This window comes from Pogona vitticeps, chromosome 6 (assembly GCF_051106095.1).
Source record: "Pogona vitticeps strain Pit_001003342236 chromosome 6, PviZW2.1, whole genome shotgun sequence".
Lineage (NCBI taxonomy): Eukaryota > Metazoa > Chordata > Lepidosauria > Squamata > Agamidae > Pogona > Pogona vitticeps.
The window spans coordinates 72,890,976-72,915,066 of NC_135788.1; the positions used below are offsets into that span (position 1 = coordinate 72,890,976).

The 24,091-nt window shown below is 39.5% G+C and overlaps 1 protein-coding gene across 1 annotated transcript; it reads left to right on the forward strand.

The window, feature by feature from the left end:
- Positions 1-1,101: 1,101 nt before the first annotated feature.
- Positions 1,102-23,764, forward strand: IGFBP1 (insulin like growth factor binding protein 1). Its single transcript, XM_020811237.3, has 4 exons — positions 1,102-5,752; positions 12,843-13,021; positions 19,885-20,013; positions 22,544-23,764. The coding sequence occupies exons 1-4, from the start codon at positions 5,308-5,310 to the stop codon at positions 22,673-22,675; spliced, it is 885 nt and encodes a 294-aa protein (XP_020666896.3). The 5' UTR covers positions 1,102-5,307; the 3' UTR covers positions 22,676-23,764.
- Positions 23,765-24,091: the final 327 nt, after the last annotated feature.

The window sequence follows — 24,091 nt, forward strand, 5'->3', positions numbered from 1 at the left end:
CCCGGGGCTGCACGGCCCTCCAGGAGGGTGAGCGGGGAGGGTGGGTGAGCGCTCCCCCAAACCCACCGCCCTGCCGCAAAAAGAGGGAGCTCCGAGATCCCGCCGCAGCCACAGCCGCGCTGCTGGAGGATGGGCAGGCCGTCCCTCCGTTCCAGCCCTATCCCCACCGTACTTGCTGCCGCCCAGGTCGGGTCCTCTTCTGCTCGCTGTGACGCAGCTCTCTGGCTCGTCACAGCGAAGCTCCCTCCACTGCGCCGCAATGCCAAGAGAGGCTGACGCAGGAGGGAGCAGCGCTTATAAAGCCGCTCTCCCCTCCCAACTACTTCCGGGTCCCGCGGTGCCTCGTCTTCTTCCGGGGTGGGTGGCAAACCCCGCCCGCTCGCACGAAGTCCGCGGACCCGGCGGCGGGCTAACCCTTTGCTGTGGTGTATAAACCCATTATGTCCTGCAGTGGATACTACTCTATAAAAAAGCATGCATTACTCCTTTGCATATGCTTTTAAAAAATAGATAATATGCGAACTTCTTGATGTACCCAGATGCCTCACGGGCCGGAGTGGCAGCGGCAATGTGGGCCCTCCGGCAGCCCTGCACCGGGAGGGGGAGAGGAAGAAAAGCACAGCTGGTGAAGGCCCCCGTGCTCCGGCTTCTCCGAGCCAAGGGCGAGAGAAAGGTAGCTGAGGAGGACAAAGGTTCTTCCTCTGCTGCCATGGCGGCAGTGGCGGTGGCTCCTCCTCCATCTCTTACTGGGCTCTCCCTTTTTGGGTGACTCCGCGCAGCGAGTGAGTGACTATCCCGGCCACTTCACACGCGCGGGCGACCTGCTCGCAAGCCGCGCTGCCCAAGCAGGGAAACTGGCATCCGGACGCTGGCCAAGCCCCCCTCCCCACCTCTGTGTTTGCCTGGGACCTGCGGCAGCGGCCGCCGGAGCAGCCAGTCTGGCCCCGCCACTCCGCTGGGAAAGCGCGTCCTTGGCAGGGGGAGGCGGGCGCTGTGAGCTCAGGTGAGGCGAGATGGGAAGGGGACCTCCTTGCCAGCGCACTGGGCAGGTAGGCATGGGCAGGAAGGGGAGCCCCGGCCAGGGCTCCACCGGGCAGAGTCCAGCTGGCCCTGTTAGCCATCCTCCCCCCCCACTTTGGAGGCGAGGAGGGCAGGCGGGTGCCCTGTGCAGTTCTTCACCGGGGCTTGCTCTCCCCGTGATGGAATCCCCGCCTACACACAGCCTGTTGGAAAGAAAATGCATGGGGTAATGAGGACAGTCGTGCTTCCGTGACCGTCCTCATTACCCCCAGGATTTTCATTTTTATCCCAATTGGGGTAATTTATCCCTGTTCCCCGACCACTGTGCTATACAGTGGTGCCTTGCTTGATGAAGTTAATCCATTCCAGCGAAATCGCTGTAGAACAAAATCATCGTCAAGCGAAAGTAAAAAGCCCATTGAAATGCATTGAAAACCACTCAATGTGTGCCAATGGGCAAAATACCTCAATGTCCAGCGAAGATCCTCCATGGTGCCTGTAATTTTCTGGTGCCTGTAATGTGAGGAATCCATCCTAAGCACAGCGGGGAGCCATTTTGAAACCCGGCAATCAGCTGTTTTCTGATTGTCGTAAAGCGAAAAATCAGTTATCGAAGCAGGGAACCTATCATTGTGAAATGAAAAAAACCCTTTCAATCATCGTTTTATGAAGCAATTTCGTTGTTTAACGGGGTAATTGTTAAGTGGGGCACCAATGTATTTTGCTTGCATTGAGGCTTTTTTAATCTGTTTCGTATGAGGTATATATCCCCCATCTATTTGAAGACTGCTGTTTGCTGTATATTTTTATGCCAATACAAGCTGAAAAAAAACAGACCTCAGTAATTCTTTTAAAGCTTTATACACATCCAGCTTCAGGTCACCATTCTTTAAGTCCATATATTAGTGTGATTTATTGCCAAATTTGACTCCAAACACCTCCTGCTTGGCATGTTGCCAGAGCACAGAATGAAAAAGGCTTAACTAAAATTCAGTAGTTATGTAGCTCATATCTAAAGACTTTTAAACACCGTTCCCTCTAAACTGCGCAGGTGCTCAAGCTAGTTTAGCCACCCGTTTTCTTCCAGTTGCAGCTGGAACCCCTCACACATGGGGTGGGGCCCCTGCCTGATGCTCCAGAAGATTAGAGGGAACATTGTTTGCAAAACATAGTAGCAATTTTATACATCTTTCAGGGGAAATATATTCCCCTTCCTTCACTCCCCTCTCCCCTTTGATTTAGCAAGCTCAGAGTTGAGAGCAACATCAATGCAAATCTAAAGCCAAACAGGAAACCATCTTAAAAAGCTGCATCGCAGTGAACCTAAAAACTGAGTGTTCTGGGAAAGTCTGGCATTACTGAATGGGCTGCAAGCTTTTTATTTTAAATTGGAAATTTATAGTGTAATTTTTAAGAGGTCAACATTGAGAACTCAACGTATCAGACTGCTTTAATTTGGAGGAAAGCTTACAGGATGCAGGTCATCATTGCAGGGAAATATGCTAAAACAAATGTTTACTTTTTTGTTTTTGAGGTAGTTCTACAGTTTCCCCATTCCCACCCCACAGCCTTGACATTCCTTTAAACAAATACAAACAGTGAAAATCAGGGTCACTAGGTCAAAATGGTCACAATCTTAAATGTTCTGTTCATAACAGCTGGTGTTCTTAACTTCAGCTTCTCTGAGTCATCATGGAGCAGGGCTGCATGCGTAGATTTACAACCCTTGTTTTTTCCCCATGAAGTAGTATTTCATTCACATTCAGTACGGAGTGCACAAAATATGACTCATACACTCCACAAGAGGCTATGTTCTACAATCATTACATGTAATTCGATATAATTGATCTGTTGTTTTCGTTGGGTCCTACTGAGGCTAAGCTTCCATTGTTGCCTATTATGTTCTAGGGAAAAATAACTTTCCTGTTATTGATGGTTTTGAGGGTTCTCACTGAAGCATTTTGAACTGCGTGTTAAAAGCATTGTTGAAAAGAGAACTTCTAAATACAAGAACAATTCATATTAAATGTACAAAGTGTGGCACTAGTTTTTTTTTTTGGGGGGGGGGACAGTTACACCTTCAGAAGTAAAATGTCTCATTCTTTGCCACCAAAGAATAACAGACCAAACAGTATCAGATTCAGAAGTACCTCCAAGGAAGCAAATATTGTCTAGAGGTGAACAAATGGATAGTTACATGAAGGTCATGAAGAAGGTTCTATGCATATATGTATGAATATCCTTCCCACGGCACATGTACACCAGAGAAACTGAGCCACAAAAATGAATATCTTTGCTCTGTGGCTAGATCTGTCTACCGTCTCACAAATGTCCAATTTTTGTTAGTATCTCCCCTGTTTCCTTGAAAATAAGACCTAACCTGAAAATAAGCCCTAGTATGATTTTTCAGGATGCTCATAATATAAGCCCTACCCCAAAAATAAGCCACAGTTAAGTGAAACCCTGCCATTCACCATTGTGCAGCAACCAGAAGATGACATGACTGCATTTGAATAAATGTAGATTGTTGTACATGAAAAAAAATAAAACATCCCCTGAAAATAAGCCCTAATTTTTTTTTTGAGGAAGAATTGATATAAGACCCTGTCTTATTTTCGGGGAAACACGGTACTATACAAAACATCATTTGGTTTGCATCCCCTTTTTAAAAAGTATTCATAGATTCTGTGCTTTCAGTGAATGCCATCAGCCATTTTTGGAGGAGAGATACAGTATGATAATATTCAAATTCATCAAAGATTTTGTATTTGTGGATCAAGGAGAGGCTAAAAATCTTTTCTATTTATTAAATTGCTATTTATATGAGCATCCCAAAAGCAAATTCCTTGCTGGTATTCTTAGCTCTTTGGATATTAGATCCCTCACACACCACACCACACCACCTGGCTTACCTTTGAATGCTGCTTGTGGGCAGGAATGCAACCACTACCTATCAAGTAGCAAAAGGTGCTTTGGAAGCAAAGAAGATACATGCCAAACATCAAAAGTCTTAAAGAAGGAGGGAAGCCATGTCACTTCATATTTATGTGTAAATATGTGATGTCAGTGCCATGTATGTTTTGTGTTGTTGTTGACCTATGGTTTTCATCAATAGTCAATATGTTCACCATAGCTTGCATTTTAACTGCTTTGCTCAAACATGTAATATCCTGCAATCTTTTTCTATGTGCATCTGTATCTAAAACACACAGCCCTACATGCTATGTTCAGAATGAAGTATTTCTGCTCTTATTTTTCTTCCCTGAAGTTTTGATTTCTCAATTTGGTACATTTAAAAAATATATACTTTACATTTAAAGAATTGACTTCAGTTTGAATGCTAGGAAGTAAAATAAAATATGATCTGCAACAAAATTAAGAATGCAATGTTATAAGCACTTAACTCTAAAAGTAAGCATCACTGAATTCAGTAGGATGTACATTTGACTAGATGTTAATATGATGACGATGTTACTAATGCACATCAAGGTTTAGGATATTTCATGCAAAATATTCAATAAAACATTAGGAGGACAGAAGGTGTAAAGAGGCAGCTTTGTGCAGTAGAGGTTGAGCTTGAATAAAGAGCCCTAGATTCAAATCATTGTTCATTCCCAAAGCTAAGATATTTCATGATGAAGCAGGAAATGTACTGAGAATTCAGTGAGTAGTTGTTAACAAATATTTTTTTCTAAGCTTTACCTAATGCATGTTATTCTTCTTCCAGTGACGTCAGGGGCTTGTGCTTGAGCTCTGTTTTAGCACAAACACATCCACAGGAAACTGTCCCAAACAATCCTTGCAAGTGTACTGTTGACATTAGCTCCTACGTGCTGTGTTCAGGAGTTACTGGATCTACAAAGTTTTGATTACCCTATAGGGGCCTCTCTTGGTATGTCATTGTCCTAATGAGCATCAGCCACATGACAAAAATTAAACAAGAGGTTGTTGCATCTGTTGCCATGCAAATATGAAGTCAGCTACTGAGGTTTCAGTGGGGTTCTTCTTCCCTTTCCCTGTCTCAATTTTTTTTTTATTGACTGTGTAGAGTTGGAAACTTTCAAGAAGTTCCTTTCTTCTCTGTAGACATTTTTAAAACTCTTCAGGAAAGTTTAGGAATGAGTGGAAGAGTGATGAATTATTTCATCATTTTTTTAAAGAAGGGGGGGAGAATTAAATAAGGGGAGGGAAAGGAATGACCAATGAAACAATGCTTTTCTCTCCCTCCTGCTCAGATAATAGTTAACTCGGGGTTAAAGATTAACACACTGACAAAGAACTGTATAAATGTCCCACACTCCGGAATATAGTGACAGGATTAGCTGTAGTGGGCAAAGTAATTGGTGTTCCTTGCCAAACTCAGCTCGCTGTCTGCTGTCTTCATTTGTCATGCATTCTAAAAGCTTCACCTTTGGGCTGCTGCTCTTCCTTCTCAGCCCTTGCCTAATCTTTGGTGTGGCTCTCTATGCAATACACTGTGCCCCATGCACTGCAGAAAAGCTTGCATTGTGCCCACCAGTGCCTGCCAGCTGCTCTGAAACTACCCGACAGCCACGCTGTGGCTGCTGCCATATTTGTGCCCTTCAGCTAGGGGAGCCGTGCGGAGTGTACACAGCACGCTGTAGTCGAGGTCTCAGTTGCCGTGTTCATCCTGAGGAAGCCAATCCTCTTCGTGCTCTCACCAATGGGCAAGGCACCTGCATACCCACCAGTGATGTGACAGAGCTTACAGGTAAATAACGTGCTTTTCCTTTTTTTCTGAGACTCTGTATTTTAAAATACTCAGGAGGACATGTAGAAAACTCAGCTGTAGCTATGATGTCCCACTAACAAAGGAAGAGAGTAAGAGGTACAAGACGTTTCATTCTGAGTCCTTCTTAGTCTGAGTCCTTTTCTGTAACAAACAGCTTATGGTAGTTTTCTGGAAAAAAATGTACCTACATGTTTAAGAGATTATCTGGCTCATCATAAAACTGAGTTATTTATGTTGGGTGCAATGTTTCTTTAAAAAGTGTTTCATGCAAAAAGTTCCTGGATGAGTACCAGGCATCCATCTAATGGACTGATGCAATGTTGGTGGATTAGCCTCCCTGAGACTTCAGGGAACTGTTGTAAGACGAGAATAACACAGCTCCTTAAGAAAAAGAGGTATGTCCGTCATGAAAAAAAGGATCAGAATAAAAGTGGGCAAAGGAAGAGAGAAGTTAGTCTGAAGTGTGGGGTAACTCATAGAACTGTGGAAAATTCTAGAGCCTTTATTCAGCTTTTTTCGTGAAGTATATTAAATCAAGTGTGAGGGAAGGAGCCACAATAGTCCCATCTGCTTGCTTTGTGCTCTTCTATGTCTGTTACACATGGTGGGCAATCGGTCTGAAATAGAATGTGTGGTCTCTCCACTTAGGTGCTTCTCCTAAACTGTGGAGATTTTTCCTTTGGCAGGGTTCTAACTTGCATGAAGAACCTCTATGGATGGGAGAAACACTGTTTCAAACTGTTGCCCACCCCCCATGTATAGAAGGTGATAGAATAAGAAATGGGACAAGGCAACCACTGACTCTACACATATAGATTCACCACATTTTGTGAATGAGGGAACAGAAGTATGAGAAGAATAACTGCAAGGTGTGTTGTTCTCATCCTGCCCCAGGGTGACCAAATGTCACAAAAAGGTGACTAATAGATCTTTTGTATCCCAAGAAGACCATTACTATATAGATAAACAGCAAAGGACTTCACAAGATATATTAATACCTGTAAATGCAAAATGAATATACAGTGGTGCCCTGCATAGCGACGTTAATCCATTCCAAATTAATGTCGCTATGCAAAAACATTGCTAAACAGATAAAAAAACCTATGGGGCCCCAAACTCACCGTTCAGCGAAGTTCCTCCATAGCGTCACCATTTTCGCGCCCTCGGTAAGCAAGGGCAGGGCGCAAAAATGGTTGTGGTGGCCATTTTGGGCGTCTGGTGGCCATTTTGGAACCGCCGATCAGCTGTTTAAAAAACATCGCAATGCGAAGATCGGTAAGCGACACGCTTACCGATCATCGCAATGCGATGTTTTGCCATTTCAGATCACATTAGCGATCTGAAAAAACAGATCACTATGTGGATTCGTTGTTAAACGGTGCACTCGTTAAGCGAGGCACCACTGTACTTTATTACCTATTGATTACAATTCTAATATTGATTGATTGATTGATTGATTGATTGATTGATTGATTGATTGATTGATTGATTGATTGATTGATTGATTGATTGATTGAATTTGTACCCCACCCATTTAGTCAACCGACTACTCTGGGCGGCTAACAGCATATAAAATAAACCATTTAAAATATGGTACAAATAATATATCATCGTAATAAAAAGGGTTTCATGCATTCAACACATTCACACCACATACATACTCCCAAAAGAGAGAATAATTCTTTATTTGCATCATCCAAGTTCCAAAGAAAGTTGTTGGTTCCAAAAGCCTTTGGTCTCAGCAGACAAATTATACCTGCGCGGACCATTCCTTCTATATTCATTTTGGGAAGTTTGCCAGCTGAGCATGCGCATTAGATGCTTCTTTGTTTTTCTATAGATAGATGGTCCTTATCATCTATTGTGAAGTATGGAATGCTTTTAATTACACTTAGTGGGTCTTCCATCACTAGTGGACAGATGTGGAATCTGCTTGCTCATGAGGATACCTGTACCAGGGTCTTCTTAATCCCTGAGTTTGCTCTGCTCCCTCAATTAGGAACAGATTTTTTTGTCAACTTGCTAAAAGCATAACTCAAAAAGTTCACAGTTCAAGAGTTGAATTTCTCACAATGAGGGCTTATAGCCAGAAATGTAAAGTCCCATTGTTCCTCTGGTCTTGTTGATCTCCATCTTTGTGTTCTTGCTCTCTCTCTCTCTGGTTTTTCACCTTATTCCAGGCCAAACATGCACACACCCTAAACACATATCAAGAAAAGATGACTAAAATAGACATAAAGGTGTATAAAGTTCAGTTATGCATACAATAGATGAATGTCTTGAGATAATTAGGTAATTTAAACAGAAAGAGAACACAGCTTACTATACTGTGAAAGACTGGGACTGTTGTGAGCTGTGTGCTAGGTTTGCCATACAGGGACTAACTGTGAATAAGCAACTTCAAGACCTTTGTTGTTCTTTCATGTGGCTTTTTAACTGAAATTAGACTGGAGAATCATCATCTGACTGTTATTCAAATAATAGGATGCATGTCCATCTATGCAATCTAAAATGAAAGACAATACCAGGTAATACCTTTCTGCACCTGCTCATATGCCTTTACACAAGACAAAACAAAGCAAAACAAGACTGCTAGCCTCCTTGCCCACCTGCATATCTCCAGCCCACAAATTGCTTTCAAATCCATTTCTGTATGGTAGACTGCTGTTAAAGGTATGGAGAACTAAATTGTTTATTTATATGACTTAAAGGAAGTGAAGTCATTTTTTTTTACTATTCTTCTATTTCCCCACCAATTTAGTATCCTCCTCCTCCCTATACTGTTTATTATCCACCAAAGGAACCCAAACCCCCAACTTGGGCAGGCCACTGTTTAATAATACCATAGTCATCTGCGGTAATACCAGTATTTGCCAACAAAGTTTTTTGAAACATTGGTTAATGAAGAGATCACTGTGGGTTCATGGATAATAAAGAATTTGAATAGAATCATAAAATCCTGGAATTGGAAAGAGTCTATAAGGCCATTGGGTCCAACCTACTGCTCAATGAGAGATTCTAAATCAAAGTATATCACACAGATGGTTGCCTAATTTTCTCTTAAATGCCTTCAGCGTTGGAGCATTCCTGAGATAATTGGCTCCATTGTTGCACTGTTGCACTGTTAAGTTATGGATTTTTTTTCTGACATTCAACCAAAATCTGATTTCCTGTAACTTGAGCCCATTGTTGCATCTCCTGCACTCTGGAACGATTTTTAAAAAAAAGTATTTGAAAAGTGCTATCATATCTCCCCTCAAGTCTTCTTTTTTCAAGGCTAAACATGCCCTGTTCTTCCAGTCTTTCCTCATAGTGCTTGGTTTCCAGTCTCTTGATAATGCTTGTTGTCCTCTTATGAACTTGTATCAGCTTGTCAGAATCCTCCTTAAAGTGTGGTGTCCAGAGTTGTACACATTACTCTAGATGAGGCCTCACCAGTGCTGAATAGAGGAGAATTAGTACCTCACAGGATTTGGAGACTATACGTCTCTTCTTCTTAGGCATCCTTCAGTCTCGAAAGACTATGGTAACGTGCTCTGTATGTATCCTAAAGTAGCATTTTTGGTTTGTACAACCATACCACACTGTTGGGTCATATTCAGCATGTGATCTACAACAATTTCAAGATTATTCTCATTCACTGTATTATTGAGACAAATATCCTCTTCTTTCTTTTTTCTAGATGCAGAACACTGCCCTTATCTTTGTTAAATTGCATTCTGTGGTTTTCAGCCCAATGCTCAATATCTTTTTGAAATTTGTTTCTGTCTTCCAAAGTATTAGCTATTACACTCATTTTTTTCATCTGCTAATTTCATACGCATTCTCTGCACCCCTCCTCATCCAAGACATTAACAAAAGTGTTGAACAGCACCAGGCACAGGACTGATCCTTGTGGAACCTCACTTGTTACCTCCTTCCAGGTTGAGAAAGAGACATATTTAAGCACTCTATGAGCATGACTCTCAGAGAACCACATTGGAGATAGATGGTGGGAATCTTTTCTGGCAAGATTTGTTCTAGACCATAGGTTCCCAATGTGGTCTATATGGACCCCCAGGGGTCAATTTCGACTTGCAGGGGGTCCACATCAGAGAGAGAAAAAATCAGGGGTGAACGCAATGTACATTGTGGTCTACGTGAGCAGATCCCTTTAGGCAGATCATAATAAATATTTAGGTGATCCGTAATTACACCAAACACAGATTCTGTATACATAATATTTCATAATATTTGATTAGGCACTATGTACTATCTGTATTGTGGTGTGCTACATTCATGTGTAAGTTCGTAAAATTATTGGTAAAATTTTATGGTAAATGTCGGTGTGTTGTAAATGGGATCGATGGCATTTTGTCATTTCTCATTACTGAGCTATACAGGCACACACATCGTGCGTGTAAGTACATGTTTAGACTTCTATCAAAGCTTTGCATATACTTGTTTGATTCATAATTGATAAATAGGAGTGTTAGCGATGTTCAGTTGCTTTCTGAGTTTTGAGAAGAAAAGTGGCTTAAAAATACGTTCAAAAATATAGATAGAAAATAGGTAAAAGTCAAGTGAATCAAAATCATTTTCTTTAATAGTGCCTAAGAAAAGTACAACATTTTATACATATTTTGTAGTCGTTACGATTGCATAGAGCTGTATACATATTTTCGTTGACACTTCAACGTTTTTAATGGAGGTGCCTGTGCTCACCATATTGAAATAAGAAACTTTAAGGTACATTTATTCAGAGACTGAAACTTTTACAACATTTTTATTGATTAGTTTATAAGATGTTGATGCAGCAATATTAATATTTCTAACTTTTCTACACTTGTGCACTCTTTCAAAAAAATCCTTAAAACACGTTTGAAGTTAATAGGTTTAGGAAAATGCGATATTAGGTAGGTAGGGGGTCTAAGGAAAACAAATAAGTCGGCAAGTGGTCTACAGGACAAAAAAGTTTGGGAACCTATGTTCTAGACAAATCTATTTTAGCTTCTTGTTATTATTTCATTGTTTTCAAAGTGCTTGCAGAATGACCACTTTATTATTTGCTCCATTTTTTTCCTTGGAATTATGTCAGGAGGACTGGTCTGTAGTTCCCAGGTTCCTCCTTCTTACCCTTTTTGAAAATAGGAAGAACATTATTGGCTCTTCGCCCATCCCCCATGATTTCAAGAAAATAGTAGAGTGGTTCTGAAATCTCTTCAGCCAGTACTTTCGAGACTTTTGGATGCAGTTCATCTATCCCTGAAGATTTGAACTTGTTCAAAGTGATGTGATTAGGTATCATTCAGTCTTGAGAGACTATGGTAACATGCTCTGTATGGAGGTCTTGGAACAGCATCTAGTGTGGCTGAGAAGGCCAATTCGAGAGTGACAATTCCTTCCACACTGAAGACAAATACAATCTGTCCCATGTCCAGCTCCCTGACTTTGCTGCTTTGTTCAAAGTAATGACTATTTGTCAAGCTGCCATTCCGTCCCCTCCATCTGTAATTCAGAGTTTCCTAGAGGATCATAGACTGTCTTTTGGAAAAATACCGAGGTAAAGTAGGAATTAAGCACTTCTGTCTTTGTCGTCTATTATTGTATCCCCATCCCTGTTTAGTAGCTGAGCAACTGTTTCTTTTCTGTATCATTTGCTATGCACATACCAGAAGAATGCTATCCTGTTGCTCCTGCTAACCTCAGCTCATTCTGTGCTTTTGCCTTCCTAATGCCCTCCCTGCCATTATTTGCTTCTTGTCTGTAGTCTTCTTTTGTAGCTTAGCCTTCCTTCCACTTCCTCTATGTGTCTTTTTTATTTTCATGTGCTCTCTGAGTTTTTGTGAAGCCACATTGATTTTTTTTTGGTGTCTTCCATCTTTTTATTCTGGTTGGAATAATTTTCTTGTTGGAATTTCTTTTTTTAAGAAACACCCACCCTTTGAGGATCTCCTGCCATAGGACCTTATCTATCATTGTTCTGAGTTTATTCAAGTTGTTATTGTTTAGTTGTTAAGTCGTGTCTGACTCTTCATGGCCCCATGGACCAGAGCATGCCAGGCCCTTCAGTCTTCCACTGCCTCCCGGAGTTGGGTCAAATTCATGTTGGTAGCTTCAATGACACTGTCCAGCCATCTCGTCCTCTGTCGTCTCCTTCTCCTCTTGCCTTCATACTTTCCCAACACAATGGTCTTTTCCAGGGAGCCTTCTCTTCTCATCAGATGGCCAAAGAATTGGAGCCTCAGCTTCAGGATCTGTCCTTCCAGTGAGCACTCAGGGTTATTAAAATTAGCTTTCCTAAAATCTAGCCTATATGTGCAGCTACACTCTGCTTTTGTTTCTTTTGAAATCAAGAACTCAAGTAAAACATGGTCACTTCCCCAGAATTCCTCTTGTTGCCCCTTCTTCCACCAAGTCATCTCTGTTAGTTAGAATCAAGGAAAGGATAGCCGGTCCTCTAGTGCCTTCCTCCATTTTTTGTAGGATAAATTATCAACCACACAAGGCAATAATTTCTTGCAAGGGCCATATCTGGCAGAATTTTCATCTGAAGAGATCAGGATTGTTCAAATCTCCCATTATTGCTACATCATGTCTCTTTAAAATTCTTGCAATTTGTTTTCCAAAGGGTTCATCTGCATCTTCTCCTTCATCGTAGATTATCACATTCCTTTTATTTTCCTCCTCCCACAATTATATTAATCCAGATGCTTTTGACTGGACAACCAAGTTCATTCTTCTGGGTTTCTTTTCTTTTGCAGGAATATGTACATTGGTGACTGCACCTCCATTTCTATTCTTTTTATTCTTTTTCAACAAATTATATCCTTCAATTTCTTTTTTCCAGTCGTAGCAGCCATCCCACTAAGTTTTAGCTATCTGTATGAAGTCATATTTACTCCCCTGAATTAAGATTTCCAGTTTTTATTTGTTTCTCATAATTGTGGCATTCATACATAGGCATCAGAGTTTGTGTGGTAACTGTGCTTATCTTCATCTCATCTTTATTTCTGGAGAGTTTTTCTTTCAGGATCATTGCATACTGAAATGCGATTCAGATGTTACTTTGCTGACTGTTCCTTTCTAGAGTTTGTTGAACGAGAAGACATTCCCGCTGAAGACACTGATGTGGCAGCTGACCATTTGCACAACTATCAACTTATGTTTCCTGTCGACCAAGAAAAATCTGTCTCTCAGAATGCAGTTAGTGTTTATGAAAGCATGAAAGCAAAGATACTTGCTGAACCTAAGAAATGGAAAGCACAGGTGAGTTCACAAATATCCATATCAAATAGACCAGTGTCTACCTCTTAAACTGTGCAGGACCCAGTTTCATAATGTTGGTGAAGCCAAATTGAATTTAGCACATCAAAATAGCTAGAATGTTGAGTCTGACGTTTAGAAATGCTAGGGCCTAATGCTCACTATACAGAACCTCACTGTGTGGAATTTGACACATCACTATTTTGTTACTTTGCCTACTTCACAATATGGTTTTGAAGCTTAATGCTGCTCCTCAGCTTCTTGGAGAAAAGGTGTGAAACAAAGCAACCTCAAATAAAATATATGGGGCCACATTGTTGTGCAACACAGCAAGTCAACATTCTACAAAGCAATTCTAAAACTCAGGGCAGCCAAAACAGAAAAACTTATAACTTTGAAACTGGGCTTTTGATCAGCATCAAATCAGGCACAGATGCAGCAGTCTGCTTTTGTTCTGTGCCAAATTTGGGCAGAGAGTTATCAAGTTATGATTTTTTAAAAAGAAAACTTTTGCCCCACCGTGCAGAGACAAGTGACCTTGAATGATCCCAGATTTAAAACATATCAAATAAATTGCAAAGAACAATCTTGCTTATCTTGAAAGAAAATGGGTGGCTACAACCACTTGTTTTAATTTGGAAGGAATCCAGGATGCAAGAGTTAAAATATTGCTCCTCAAAATATATACTTTAAAAGGGGTGAAATGGTGATTTTCTTATAAACTGAGTATGCATGAAACTGGCTTACCAGCAAGAGAGTTCCAAAGTGTTGCAGCTTTATGCACTAGGAAGGGAAATGTTTGGAGGGCAATGAAAGTTCACAGAAACAGTCAAAAGAAAGGATTTCTTTGAAGAAAGAAAGAAAGAACAAAACCAGGCATGTGACATTCCTCTAGAAAAGGACATTTTGCCATGTATCTCCATGGAATTAACATATTGTTTTGTAAGGCATGTTCAAAATATTTCTGCATTACAAAAGCAGAAAGCAGGTGCATTTCACCCAGCCCTGAGTGATTTCAGTAAACATTCCCTCTCGATTTCTGAAACCAGGCTTTTGACACAAGTCTTCAAAGAAGAAATATGTTCCTCATATGGCCCAATCAGAACTTTTGAACCTGTTAATCGGGAGCCAATTAGTTTACTTTCAGGAAGAGCATATCGTAACTCATTTCTGCCTGAACAGATATTGGTGGTTAGGAAGGCATTCTGTGTCTGGATGTAAAAATATTGTAAAAATTATTTTTAAAAGAATAAAGAACAAATATTCAAAAGTTCAGTGGTTTAAAGCTGTGAACTTACTGTTTTTTGATTTGTGGTTTGGGATGGTTTTAGTCAATGTTAACTGAGATTTGGTGCTTATATCCTGTCATAGTTTCAGTCATTTCACCCATCTTGTCACTATATAATTGTTTGGTAATTAAGAACTCATGTGCTGAACTCGTGTCTGGACCTGATAATGGACTGGATGAGAGTTAATAACTTGAAACTCAATCCAAACAAGACGGAAGTGCTGTTGGTGGGTGCTCCACTGGACAGGCTAGAGGGCCATCTCCCTGCCCTGAATGGGGTTGCACTTCCCCTAAGGGACAGGGTCTACAGCCTCAGAGTGCTCCTGGACCCCGATCTAACTCTGGAAACCCAGGTGGATGCCTTCCTTCAGCTATGGAAATTATACGAGCTATGACTCTACCTGAACGAGCAGAGTCTCATGACAGTTGTGCATGCTCTGGTAACATCTTGTATAGGTTACTGCAATGCGCTGTATGTGGGGCTGCCCTTGAAGATGGTATGGTGACTGCAATTGCATCAGAATCAACCTGCATGGTTGGTGAGTGGCGGGGCTACTAGGGAACACATCAGGCAGATTCTGTTTAAATTGCATTGGCTACCAGTTGCTGCTTGGGTCCAATTCAAAGTGCTTGTTTTGATGTATTAAGCCCTAAATGGCTTGGGGTTTGGATACCTGAAGGGCCGCCTCCTTTCATATGAACCTATCTGGCAATTAAGATCTAGCCGGGGGGGGGGGGCTCCTGAAAGAGCCATCCCTCAAGGAGGTAAGAGGGATGGCTTGTAGACATAGCCCCCAGACTATGGAACACTATCACGAGTCAGATTTGTCTGGCACCGACATTGATGACATTTCAGCTCCAGGTCAAAACCTTTCTGTTCTAGAAGGTTTTTAATTGAAATAATATCAACTGTGCGTCCTGATGGCAATTTATAGAGAACTGCATTTTTAATTGTATTTTAATTATATTATCTTCTTATCTTTCTACTGTATTTAAATTGTTGTAAGCCTCCTAGAGACATTTGGGTAGTGTGGGCGGCAGATAGATAGATAGATAGATAGATAGATAGATAGATAGATAGATAGATAGATAGATAGATAGATAGATAGATAGATAGATAGATAGATAGATAGATAGATAGATAGATAGATAGATAGATAGATAGATAGATAGATAAGCAAATAAATAAGCAAATAAATAAGGAAATAAAATAAAACTCCAAATATGTTATGTTCCATCAGGTCACTTCTGATGTGTGATGATTTAATGATCTCTTAACTCAGTGGTTCTTAACCTTTGTTACTCGGATGCTTTTGAACTGCAACTCCCAGAAACCCCAGTCAGGACAGCTGGTGGTGAAGGCTTCTGGGAGTTGCAGTCCAAAAGTCCTGAATAACCCAAGGTTAAGAACCAGTGTCTTAACTTAATGATCTCCTAAATGCCTTTCATTAGCAGCTCTGCTCAGATCTTCAGACCAATAACATCTCATATTAGGTGCTTTTCTCTTCCTACTGTCCCTCCTTCTAGCAATATTGTCTTTTCCAATGAACTCTGCTCAAGTCTTGCAAACTACAGCTGTGGCTTCCTTTATTGGGACAATTTTATTAATGTAACGTCTTCCTCTCTTCCTACTGCCCACCTCCCCTTTTTCCAGCAATATTGTCTTTTCTGGTCAGTTATGTATTTTTATTTCATGTGCATGGTAGGATAGTCTCAGTTTATTTATTTTTGCTCTAGCTACAATTCAAACTTTACTTGATCAAGCATTCACTTTTTTGGCCATCTTTCATATCTGTAAGGCTCTCCTCCAACATGGCATTTCAAATAAATCAAGTTTTGTCCCCTTCTTTCTTCAATGCTTTTAAGAAATATGGATGATTTTGACCACGGTTTCCAGTGACAACCTTTGCTAACTCCCAGTTTCCCTTTTTAAATTTTTTTTCAAAAGGTGAGGAGGCATCATTTGGAAAACATGGACACATGTTTGCACAGCTTTTGATCCCATATAGTTTTTCTTCCTCAGCTTGCCGAAGTCAAGGAAAGTGATTGGAGACTGGAAGATAGCTTTCTAGTCTGGATTTTGTGGAGCAGGCATGGCAACATTAGGGTACCTGAAAAGTTAAAGGATGTTTATGTTTTTCCAATGTATGTGTTGCATTCACACTTTTGCTTCAGTATTTCACAAAGGCCAAAAGAACCCTTCAAAATATTTTGGAGCAGAGAGAATACAATCACATCCCAGCTGTTCTTGTTTGTGTCCTCTCAGGAACCATAGTACAGATCATGTGCTCATCTTCTAGGATCCTTTATCACTGGATAATTCTACATGAGGAAATTTTCTGCTGGAATTTGTGCTTAGTGTATACATATGTAAACTTCCACTTTAAAAAGCCACAAAATTTGATTCTTCAAAAACCCTCTAATGTGAGATATTTTGCTGCCATAAATTCAAAAAGTCATTGAATGGCCCATTGAAATGCATTGGACCTAAGTTTGACAGCTGTCAAACAGGCACTTCAATGCATTCCAATGGGGGAGAAAAAAATTCACCAAAAATTGACGAAGACTCAGAACAAAGCCGAATTACGTTTTACAAGGTGCTCTAATGAATCCAAGCATTTAAAACAGTTTCTGAGTCTTTGTTAATTTTTGGTGAATTTTTTTCTCCCCCATTGAAATGCATTGAAGTGCCCGTTTGACAGCTGTCAAACTTGGGTTCAATGCATTTCAATGGGGGGGGGAATTCACCAAAAATTCACGAAGAGTCAGAACAAAGCCAGATTAAGTTTGCACACGTTTTAGAAGGTGCACTAAGGATTCCAAGCATTTAAAACAGTTTTTGATCATTTTAAGACACTTTAAAAATAGCAAAAACGGACATCGCAAAACCATTGAAATGCATTGAATAGGCTTCAGTGCATTCCAATGGGGGAAACATTGTACCGCTTAGCGATGTTTCCTATGGCGATTTTCGCTTAAGGATGGCAATCCGTTCCTATTGGAATGGATTATCCGGTTTTAATGCGTCTCTATGGGAAAATGTGTTTCGCTTAGCGATGTTTTCCCATAGTGATGTTTTTTTTTGAACCAATTAAAATCGTTAAGCGAGGCACCACTGTAATTGTTTGAAACCTCTTTCTAGAAACAGAATATTCAGAGCAACTATAAATCTGGTAACCTTAATAATAACCAATAGCATCAGCAGAAGCTTCCAATAACTGATACTCCCCCTTTTCCTCCTCTTTTTCAACTGGAATAGCACCTAGCTAAGTTCCCAGAAGACTACAGACGACAAAGTGGAACTTGAAATTTCAGAAGGCGAGCAAAGATACATAATATCAATGTTTGGAAAAGTTCTCCTTTATGAGCTCCCATAATCCCATAACCAATATTCATTCACATGATTTCGTTGCTTTTTATGAACTCTTTGTTGGCATCATTGCCTACTGTCAGCATTTCAAAATAAGATACAACCACATTTTACAGGCACCACTGTAATTGTTTGAAACCTCTTTCTAGAAACAGAATATTCAGAGCAACTATAAATCTAGTAACCTTAATAATAACCAATAGCATCAGCAGAAGCTTCCAATAACTGATACTCCCCCTTTTCCTCCTCTTTTTCAACTGGAATAGCACCTAGCTAAGTTCCCAGAAGACTACAGACGACAAAGTGGAACTTGAAATTTCAGAAGGCGAGTAAAGATACATAATATCAATGTTTGGAAAAGTTCTCCTTTATGAGCTCCCATAATCCCATAACCAATATTCATTCACATGATTTCGTTGCTTTTTATGAACTCTTTGTTGGCATCATTGCCTACTGTCAGCATTTCAAAATGAGATACAAGCACATTTTTCCACAATTACATCATTATTCATGATAAAATGTCCAATTCCTATTAGTGTTAGTAGAATAATAATCAGCTGCTGCTGAGTCAATTTTGAGAGGATTTCCAGGTAGAGAATATTCAGAAGTGGTTTACCATTCCCTTCTTCTGGGGCCACTCTGGGACTGTGCAGCTTGCCCAAGGCCACACAGGTTGGCTGTACTCGCAAACTCCCATCCTTCGGTTCTGCAGCCAGATACCTAAAGCCACTGAGCTATCCAGCCATCTGGTTTTAGTGTAAAGTTTGTTTCATTTGCTGCAGGTGTTTGATGAGGTGCCTTGGTGTGTTTGGTCATGTGTCTGGTCATATGCCTGATAGTACAACCAGTGTGTTCATTGGCATGTCATCAACCAACTTTAATTAGCTAGACTAAGCTGTACAGAATTAGGTTTCTGGCTGACTGATCGTTAGTTGATATATCTTTGAATCCTGTTAAACATGAATGTTTTCACTCATTGGCTAACCAGATGGAAATACTAATTTCTCACAAAACAATTGGCTGAAACAGTCACTGCATATTTTGCTGTCTTGTCTAAACAAATGCACATATGTACATATGGTGTCTTACATTACTCAAACAACTTTAGTTACATCATCTTAATGAAAAGTATGTCAATACTAGATATGTCATATTACCAGCTAGTCAGTTTTTTCCTAAATTTACCTAGGTTTTTTTTCTCACCCTTAGAGAACCAGACATATGAGAAAAGAAGTCAAATTTTTAATTTTAAATTAACACAAAATCTGGGGCAACTGGCCTAAACTGTCATCCGTTAGCAGGCCAAAAATCTAGGTAAAACTTGGCCAGCTGGGATATCTAGTACTAGTTTACAAAGTCATTGAAAAAATGGTTACGATAATGTAATCAAAGATGTTCGAATAATGTAATACAACATATGTATGTTCATTCCACCTTAAATAATAAATTATTGTGTGCCATCAAGTCAATTTGACATTCGATGACCCTTTCCAGGGTTTTCTAGGTACAAAGTACTCAGAAGTGGTTTATCATTCCCTTCTCTTAGAGAAGGTCTGGGATAATGTAACTCGCCCAAGACTTCATGGGCTATCTCTTCTTCTGGGAGACACAGTGCAGAACTGAATTTTCAAACACACCGAGTTATCAAACTAGATCTAATTAAAATTTGTTTGCCAATAAATAGCCATAAGTAACAGAATGCTGATTTGGACATGTGATTATGTAATAGAACCACTTGAGGGCACCAAAGAACAGTTTGTGAACTTTTTGATCAGAACTTGTTAATAAAAATCTGTAGAATTTGCTAGGTCATTTACTGTGTCACAGTCCAGTTAAAATCCCCAGATCCCCCCATGTCTAACCATATAATAACATAACATGGCACATATATTACTATTGGCAATGATAGTTGATTGTTGAGGATCCAGCCATGAATTCTCCCATCTCTGTCTCAAAAATACATTAATCTCTTTTCATGTTGCATTAAACTAAGTGACTAATGTGAACACTTGGCCAAAAAAGGTCTCAGTAAGGATTGTACCTATGAATCCTAACTGTTGGAAGTAAATACTGTAATATCATCACCATATTGACAGAGCATTTGCTCAAGATTTTTTTTAAAAAGAATTCATTTGTATATTGTTTCTCTTATTTCAGAGTTGCTTTGATGTTTCATTATTTCTCACAGTTCAAATCTTGTTCTTTCAGGGCCCATGTCAGAAAGACCTCTACCGGGCACTGGAGAAGTTGGCAAAAGCTCAGCAAAGAACTGGAGGCGAGATATATAGATTTTATCTGCCCAATTGTAACAGAAATGGATTTTACCATAGCAAGCAGGTAATTGTGTTGTGGGGTTGGTGCATTTATTCTTATGCCCATAAAATGGAAGTTTAGTCCAGTTCACTATAAAATGAATAGAAATTTTAGTATTGGAGAATAACAGAGGCAATGCAGCTGAACTGTGTATGTTAGAGGTCCCACTGTGTTCAGTAAGTCTTGATCTCATTCAATTGTATTTAGGATTGCAACTAAAGTCTTCTTCCTACAGATGGAATAAACATGGGACACTGAGATACCATAGTGATGCTATTTCAAAGTACTTTATTTTTTCTTCGAAGACAGAGAGGCTAGAGCAGTCCCAGATATGACTTCCTGCAGTTAAGCACAATTCTCTAATAAATAATGTCCTCACCATTTCAAACCAAAATGACACCTTTCAAAGCCTTTCAAAACTAAAAACAACAGAACAGAACAAATCAATTCCTTTATTATGATCAACAGATCAGGCAAAGACCAGTAACAAAGCTATGCAACAATGGGAAACTTTAGATACAAATTAAATACACATTAAATACACAAGAGTTAATCACATTGCATATGATTAACTCTTAAAAATAGAAATTTCATTATAAAATATGGATAATCATTATAAAATACACACACTCACAAGGTACCATCTCTTGCTGGCAAGCTAATGCCACTGATCAAAAGGTGGCTATTTTAATGATTACCAATGGGCACTGGTTTGTCAGCAAATAGTCTATACAGTGCTCATAATCTCTTCCAGGGGTGCTTTGGCAGGATAGGATCATGGGATCATATTAAATGCAGACTTAGAATTGACAAAGGCTGTGTAAAGCGCTCCTTTGGTTGTAGATGAATATTTATCCAAAAGATGTTATAAAACTATACCATGATCACTAATAGAACTTCCTGATCTGAATCCTGCCTGCTCATCCCCCTCTTCCATCCATCTTAATAATTTTTCAAGAAGATTATGAGCGTATGGCTTACTGAACGCACTTAGCAAACTGATTCGCCTGTAATTTGAAGGGTCTACTCTTTTTCCTTTTTTATAAATTGGAATAATAATAGCAAGCCCCCAGTCCTCTGATATACATGTTAGTGTCCTCTTTATCAGATTTTAACCATAACTTTTTGCAAATGTCTACCAAAGTAGTTAGAAGTGTGTTAGTTTCATTTAAGAATGATTTTTTATACTGGATATCATCCATTAAATAGAGTAGCCAGTTTTCCAATGCCAAATCACCTCCACTTGATGTTGAAATCTGGTTCGGAGATTCTTCCTTGGTCACATCTTCCTTGGTCACATCCCCTTTGCCTAGGTCACCACTAAAGGCTGCTTCATCTTTGATGCCTCAGAGGAGTTAGTCTTATCAGAACACTGTGTTAACACTTGGGGTGTCGAATTCCCAGCAAGAAAAAGTTCAGTAGCCAAATTAACAGTTCTCTTTGTAGCCACTGAGGTTCCCTTTAAGATCCAGGGACCAATCCAAGCTGGAACCAATGGGATGCAGCTCCCTGTCTTCTTCGCCCATTTCATTCCTCCTTCCAGAGAAAAAATGGGTAATTTTTCTTTGCACTCTCTGCCACATTAAAGAAGAATTTGCAGTCAAGGGAGAGAGACGAAGAGTTTTACCATATTTTCCGTGTATAAGACTATACTTTTGTCTAAAATCTTTAGACTAAAAATTGAGGGTCATCTTATACATGGAAGCAAGCTAAGGAGAGAACAAAAACAAGTGGAAAGGAAAGCAGGATTCAAAGTGATCCTGCAGTGGTTTGTACTTTCCCCTCCACTTGCTAAGCCCCACTTAGATTCCTTAATTTTGGATTAGAAAAGTGGGGGGTGTCTTATACATGGAAAAATATGGTATGTCCCCTTCTGGTTAATACCATTATCCTACCAATATACCAAGTCTCCTCCTCTCTGTGTTCAAGGATGTCGTTCTCAGGAGACAGAATACTGGTAATATTATCTTTTCTGTTTTCTTCCCAAGACTTCAATCATGTGATACAGAGACTTTAGGATAAACCTGGATGTTTCTAAATATCTCTTGTCAACTCCAGAGGTCATTATCTCAGTTTTGCTGTGTCAAGGCTAAAAGCATGCTTCCAAGCAGCAGCTCCTTCTACTCAAGGGCTCTGTTAATCTTTCTAGATTAAAAGCATGCTTTTAATTCATGAGATGATTTCTGCTTTTGTTTCATGCTCTTTTGTGGGAAGAGTGTTTGTTTTGTATCACGGTACAACTCAAAATCTCCCTTTTAACTCATTTATCCCAAATTCCCTTTTCCTTTCTAGCAAAGGCAGAGAACTACAAGGATGCACATGTGTGCATGACTACATACACACTTGTTTAGGCAAGACAGCAAAAAGAATACCAATCTTCTTTTCAGGGTCTGCTTTACACCAGTACAGCTGAAGTTCAGCTGAGGTCAAAGAAAACAAATGGTTCTAGGAGAATAAAGTGTGACATAGAGAGTAACATGTTCTCTTTTATCTAACCTACTCACTGCTTAAAATTTTAAATATTGTAATTGTTTTCTAAATGTGCATCCCTTAGTGTGAAGCTTCACTTGATGGAAATCCTGCAACATGCTGGTGTGTCTATCAAAGAAATGGGAAGAGGATTCCTGGATCTCTTGAAGTGTTAGGTGACCCTGAGTGTGAACAATATCTTGGCGCACAAGAATAAGACCAAACATGCAATACATTTTGTTTAAGTAGATACTGAACCATTTGTAAGTCAAGTGCCTTATTCTAGAACCAAGAAGACCTTTGGTAAGCAGCTTTTTAAGCATGTTACTGTTTAATCAGACTCATCCTAAGCATGCCTTTCTCTGAAGTAAAATCTCAGTTATCTCAGCATGGTTTATTCCATGCAAACATACACTGGATTCTGTGGACATGAAGAAAGTCATTTGGTCTACATTTCTCAGAACTTCCAAGTCATATTGGATGGACTGTTAATCCAAAGCACGGATTTTTCAACTTCTCGGATTGCACTCTAGCACTGGTGATTAAGAGAATCCGAAAACTGAAGATTCTCACATAGCTGGCAGTTGGCCTTCGCAGTTTCTGATGTATAAGTAATTATAACTAAACAAGTCACTTTTGTAGTCTGTCTGCTTTAAAAGTGATTATTTATTTTACCTTTTTTACAATTTTATTTGTCTATTAAGTTATATATCTAAATTCCTCAACACTTTGTATGTAAATAATGTAATCTTAGTTCTTTGAAATATTCACATTTCTACATTTCACATTTCAAACAGCATCATGTCCCAGTTAATCATGGATTTTGTATCAGATATTTATGCCTTTTTGAAACATATGTAGAAATGGACATGGCATACATACTCCAAGTATTTATTCAGAAACTTTTTTTTATTTGTATAATGTATTGGTTTTACATTACCACTTTATTTTTCATTTCATTGTCAAGCAGTTCTAAATCTGATAAAGTCAAAGTGATTTTCATATACACATCTGCCGGGAATGCTCAATCTAAAGGAAATTGCCTAGTCATTCCTTCCACTTCAGATTATTCACATGCTCCTGAAGCATGGAATTGCATCATCACCCCGAATTATTTCCCACATTAACAGGCATTTGAATGAAAGGCACCATGTCAGAGACAAACCTGTTTCAGTTTTTTCACAAATGCACTGGCTTTGTATTTTTTAAGATTATAATATAAAATATGTAATGGGTATAAGTGTTCATAAGCTGACCATGTTCTCTTATTTAATATGAATTATTAAACCTTTTTCTTTGGATCTTTTGCATTTAGTGATCATGATGATGATTTTATTAGCTTTCAGTAAGGTGTGACTATCTCATCCAGGTCCAGCACAAATGTCGCATTAAGAGTGAGCAACATTCAGAGATACCAAATACCCACATGCATTTTCATCTGCATTTCAAGATATATGGGATTAGGCTTCCTATGTCCTACTTACACAGATAGGTTTGCAAATGGTTCTACTTGAATGTAGACCACCATACACATATCCATTAAAGTTTATTTTTGCATGTAGCTTTACATTTCTTTACTGGTCTAAAGCATTTGACTGTAATCCTTGAAGCTTAAACTGTGAAACTATTCTTT

Coding starts and splice junctions, on each gene's coding strand:
- IGFBP1 (XM_020811237.3), top strand. CDS start 5,308: ATGTCCCACACTCCGGAATATAGTGACAGGATTAGCTGTAGTGGGCAA. Junction 5,753..12,842: donor TGATGTGACAGAGCTTACAG/GTAAATAACGTG, acceptor GTTCCTTTCTAG/AGTTTGTTGAACGAGAAGAC. Junction 13,022..19,884: donor CTAAGAAATGGAAAGCACAG/GTGAGTTCACAA, acceptor TTGTTCTTTCAG/GGCCCATGTCAGAAAGACCT.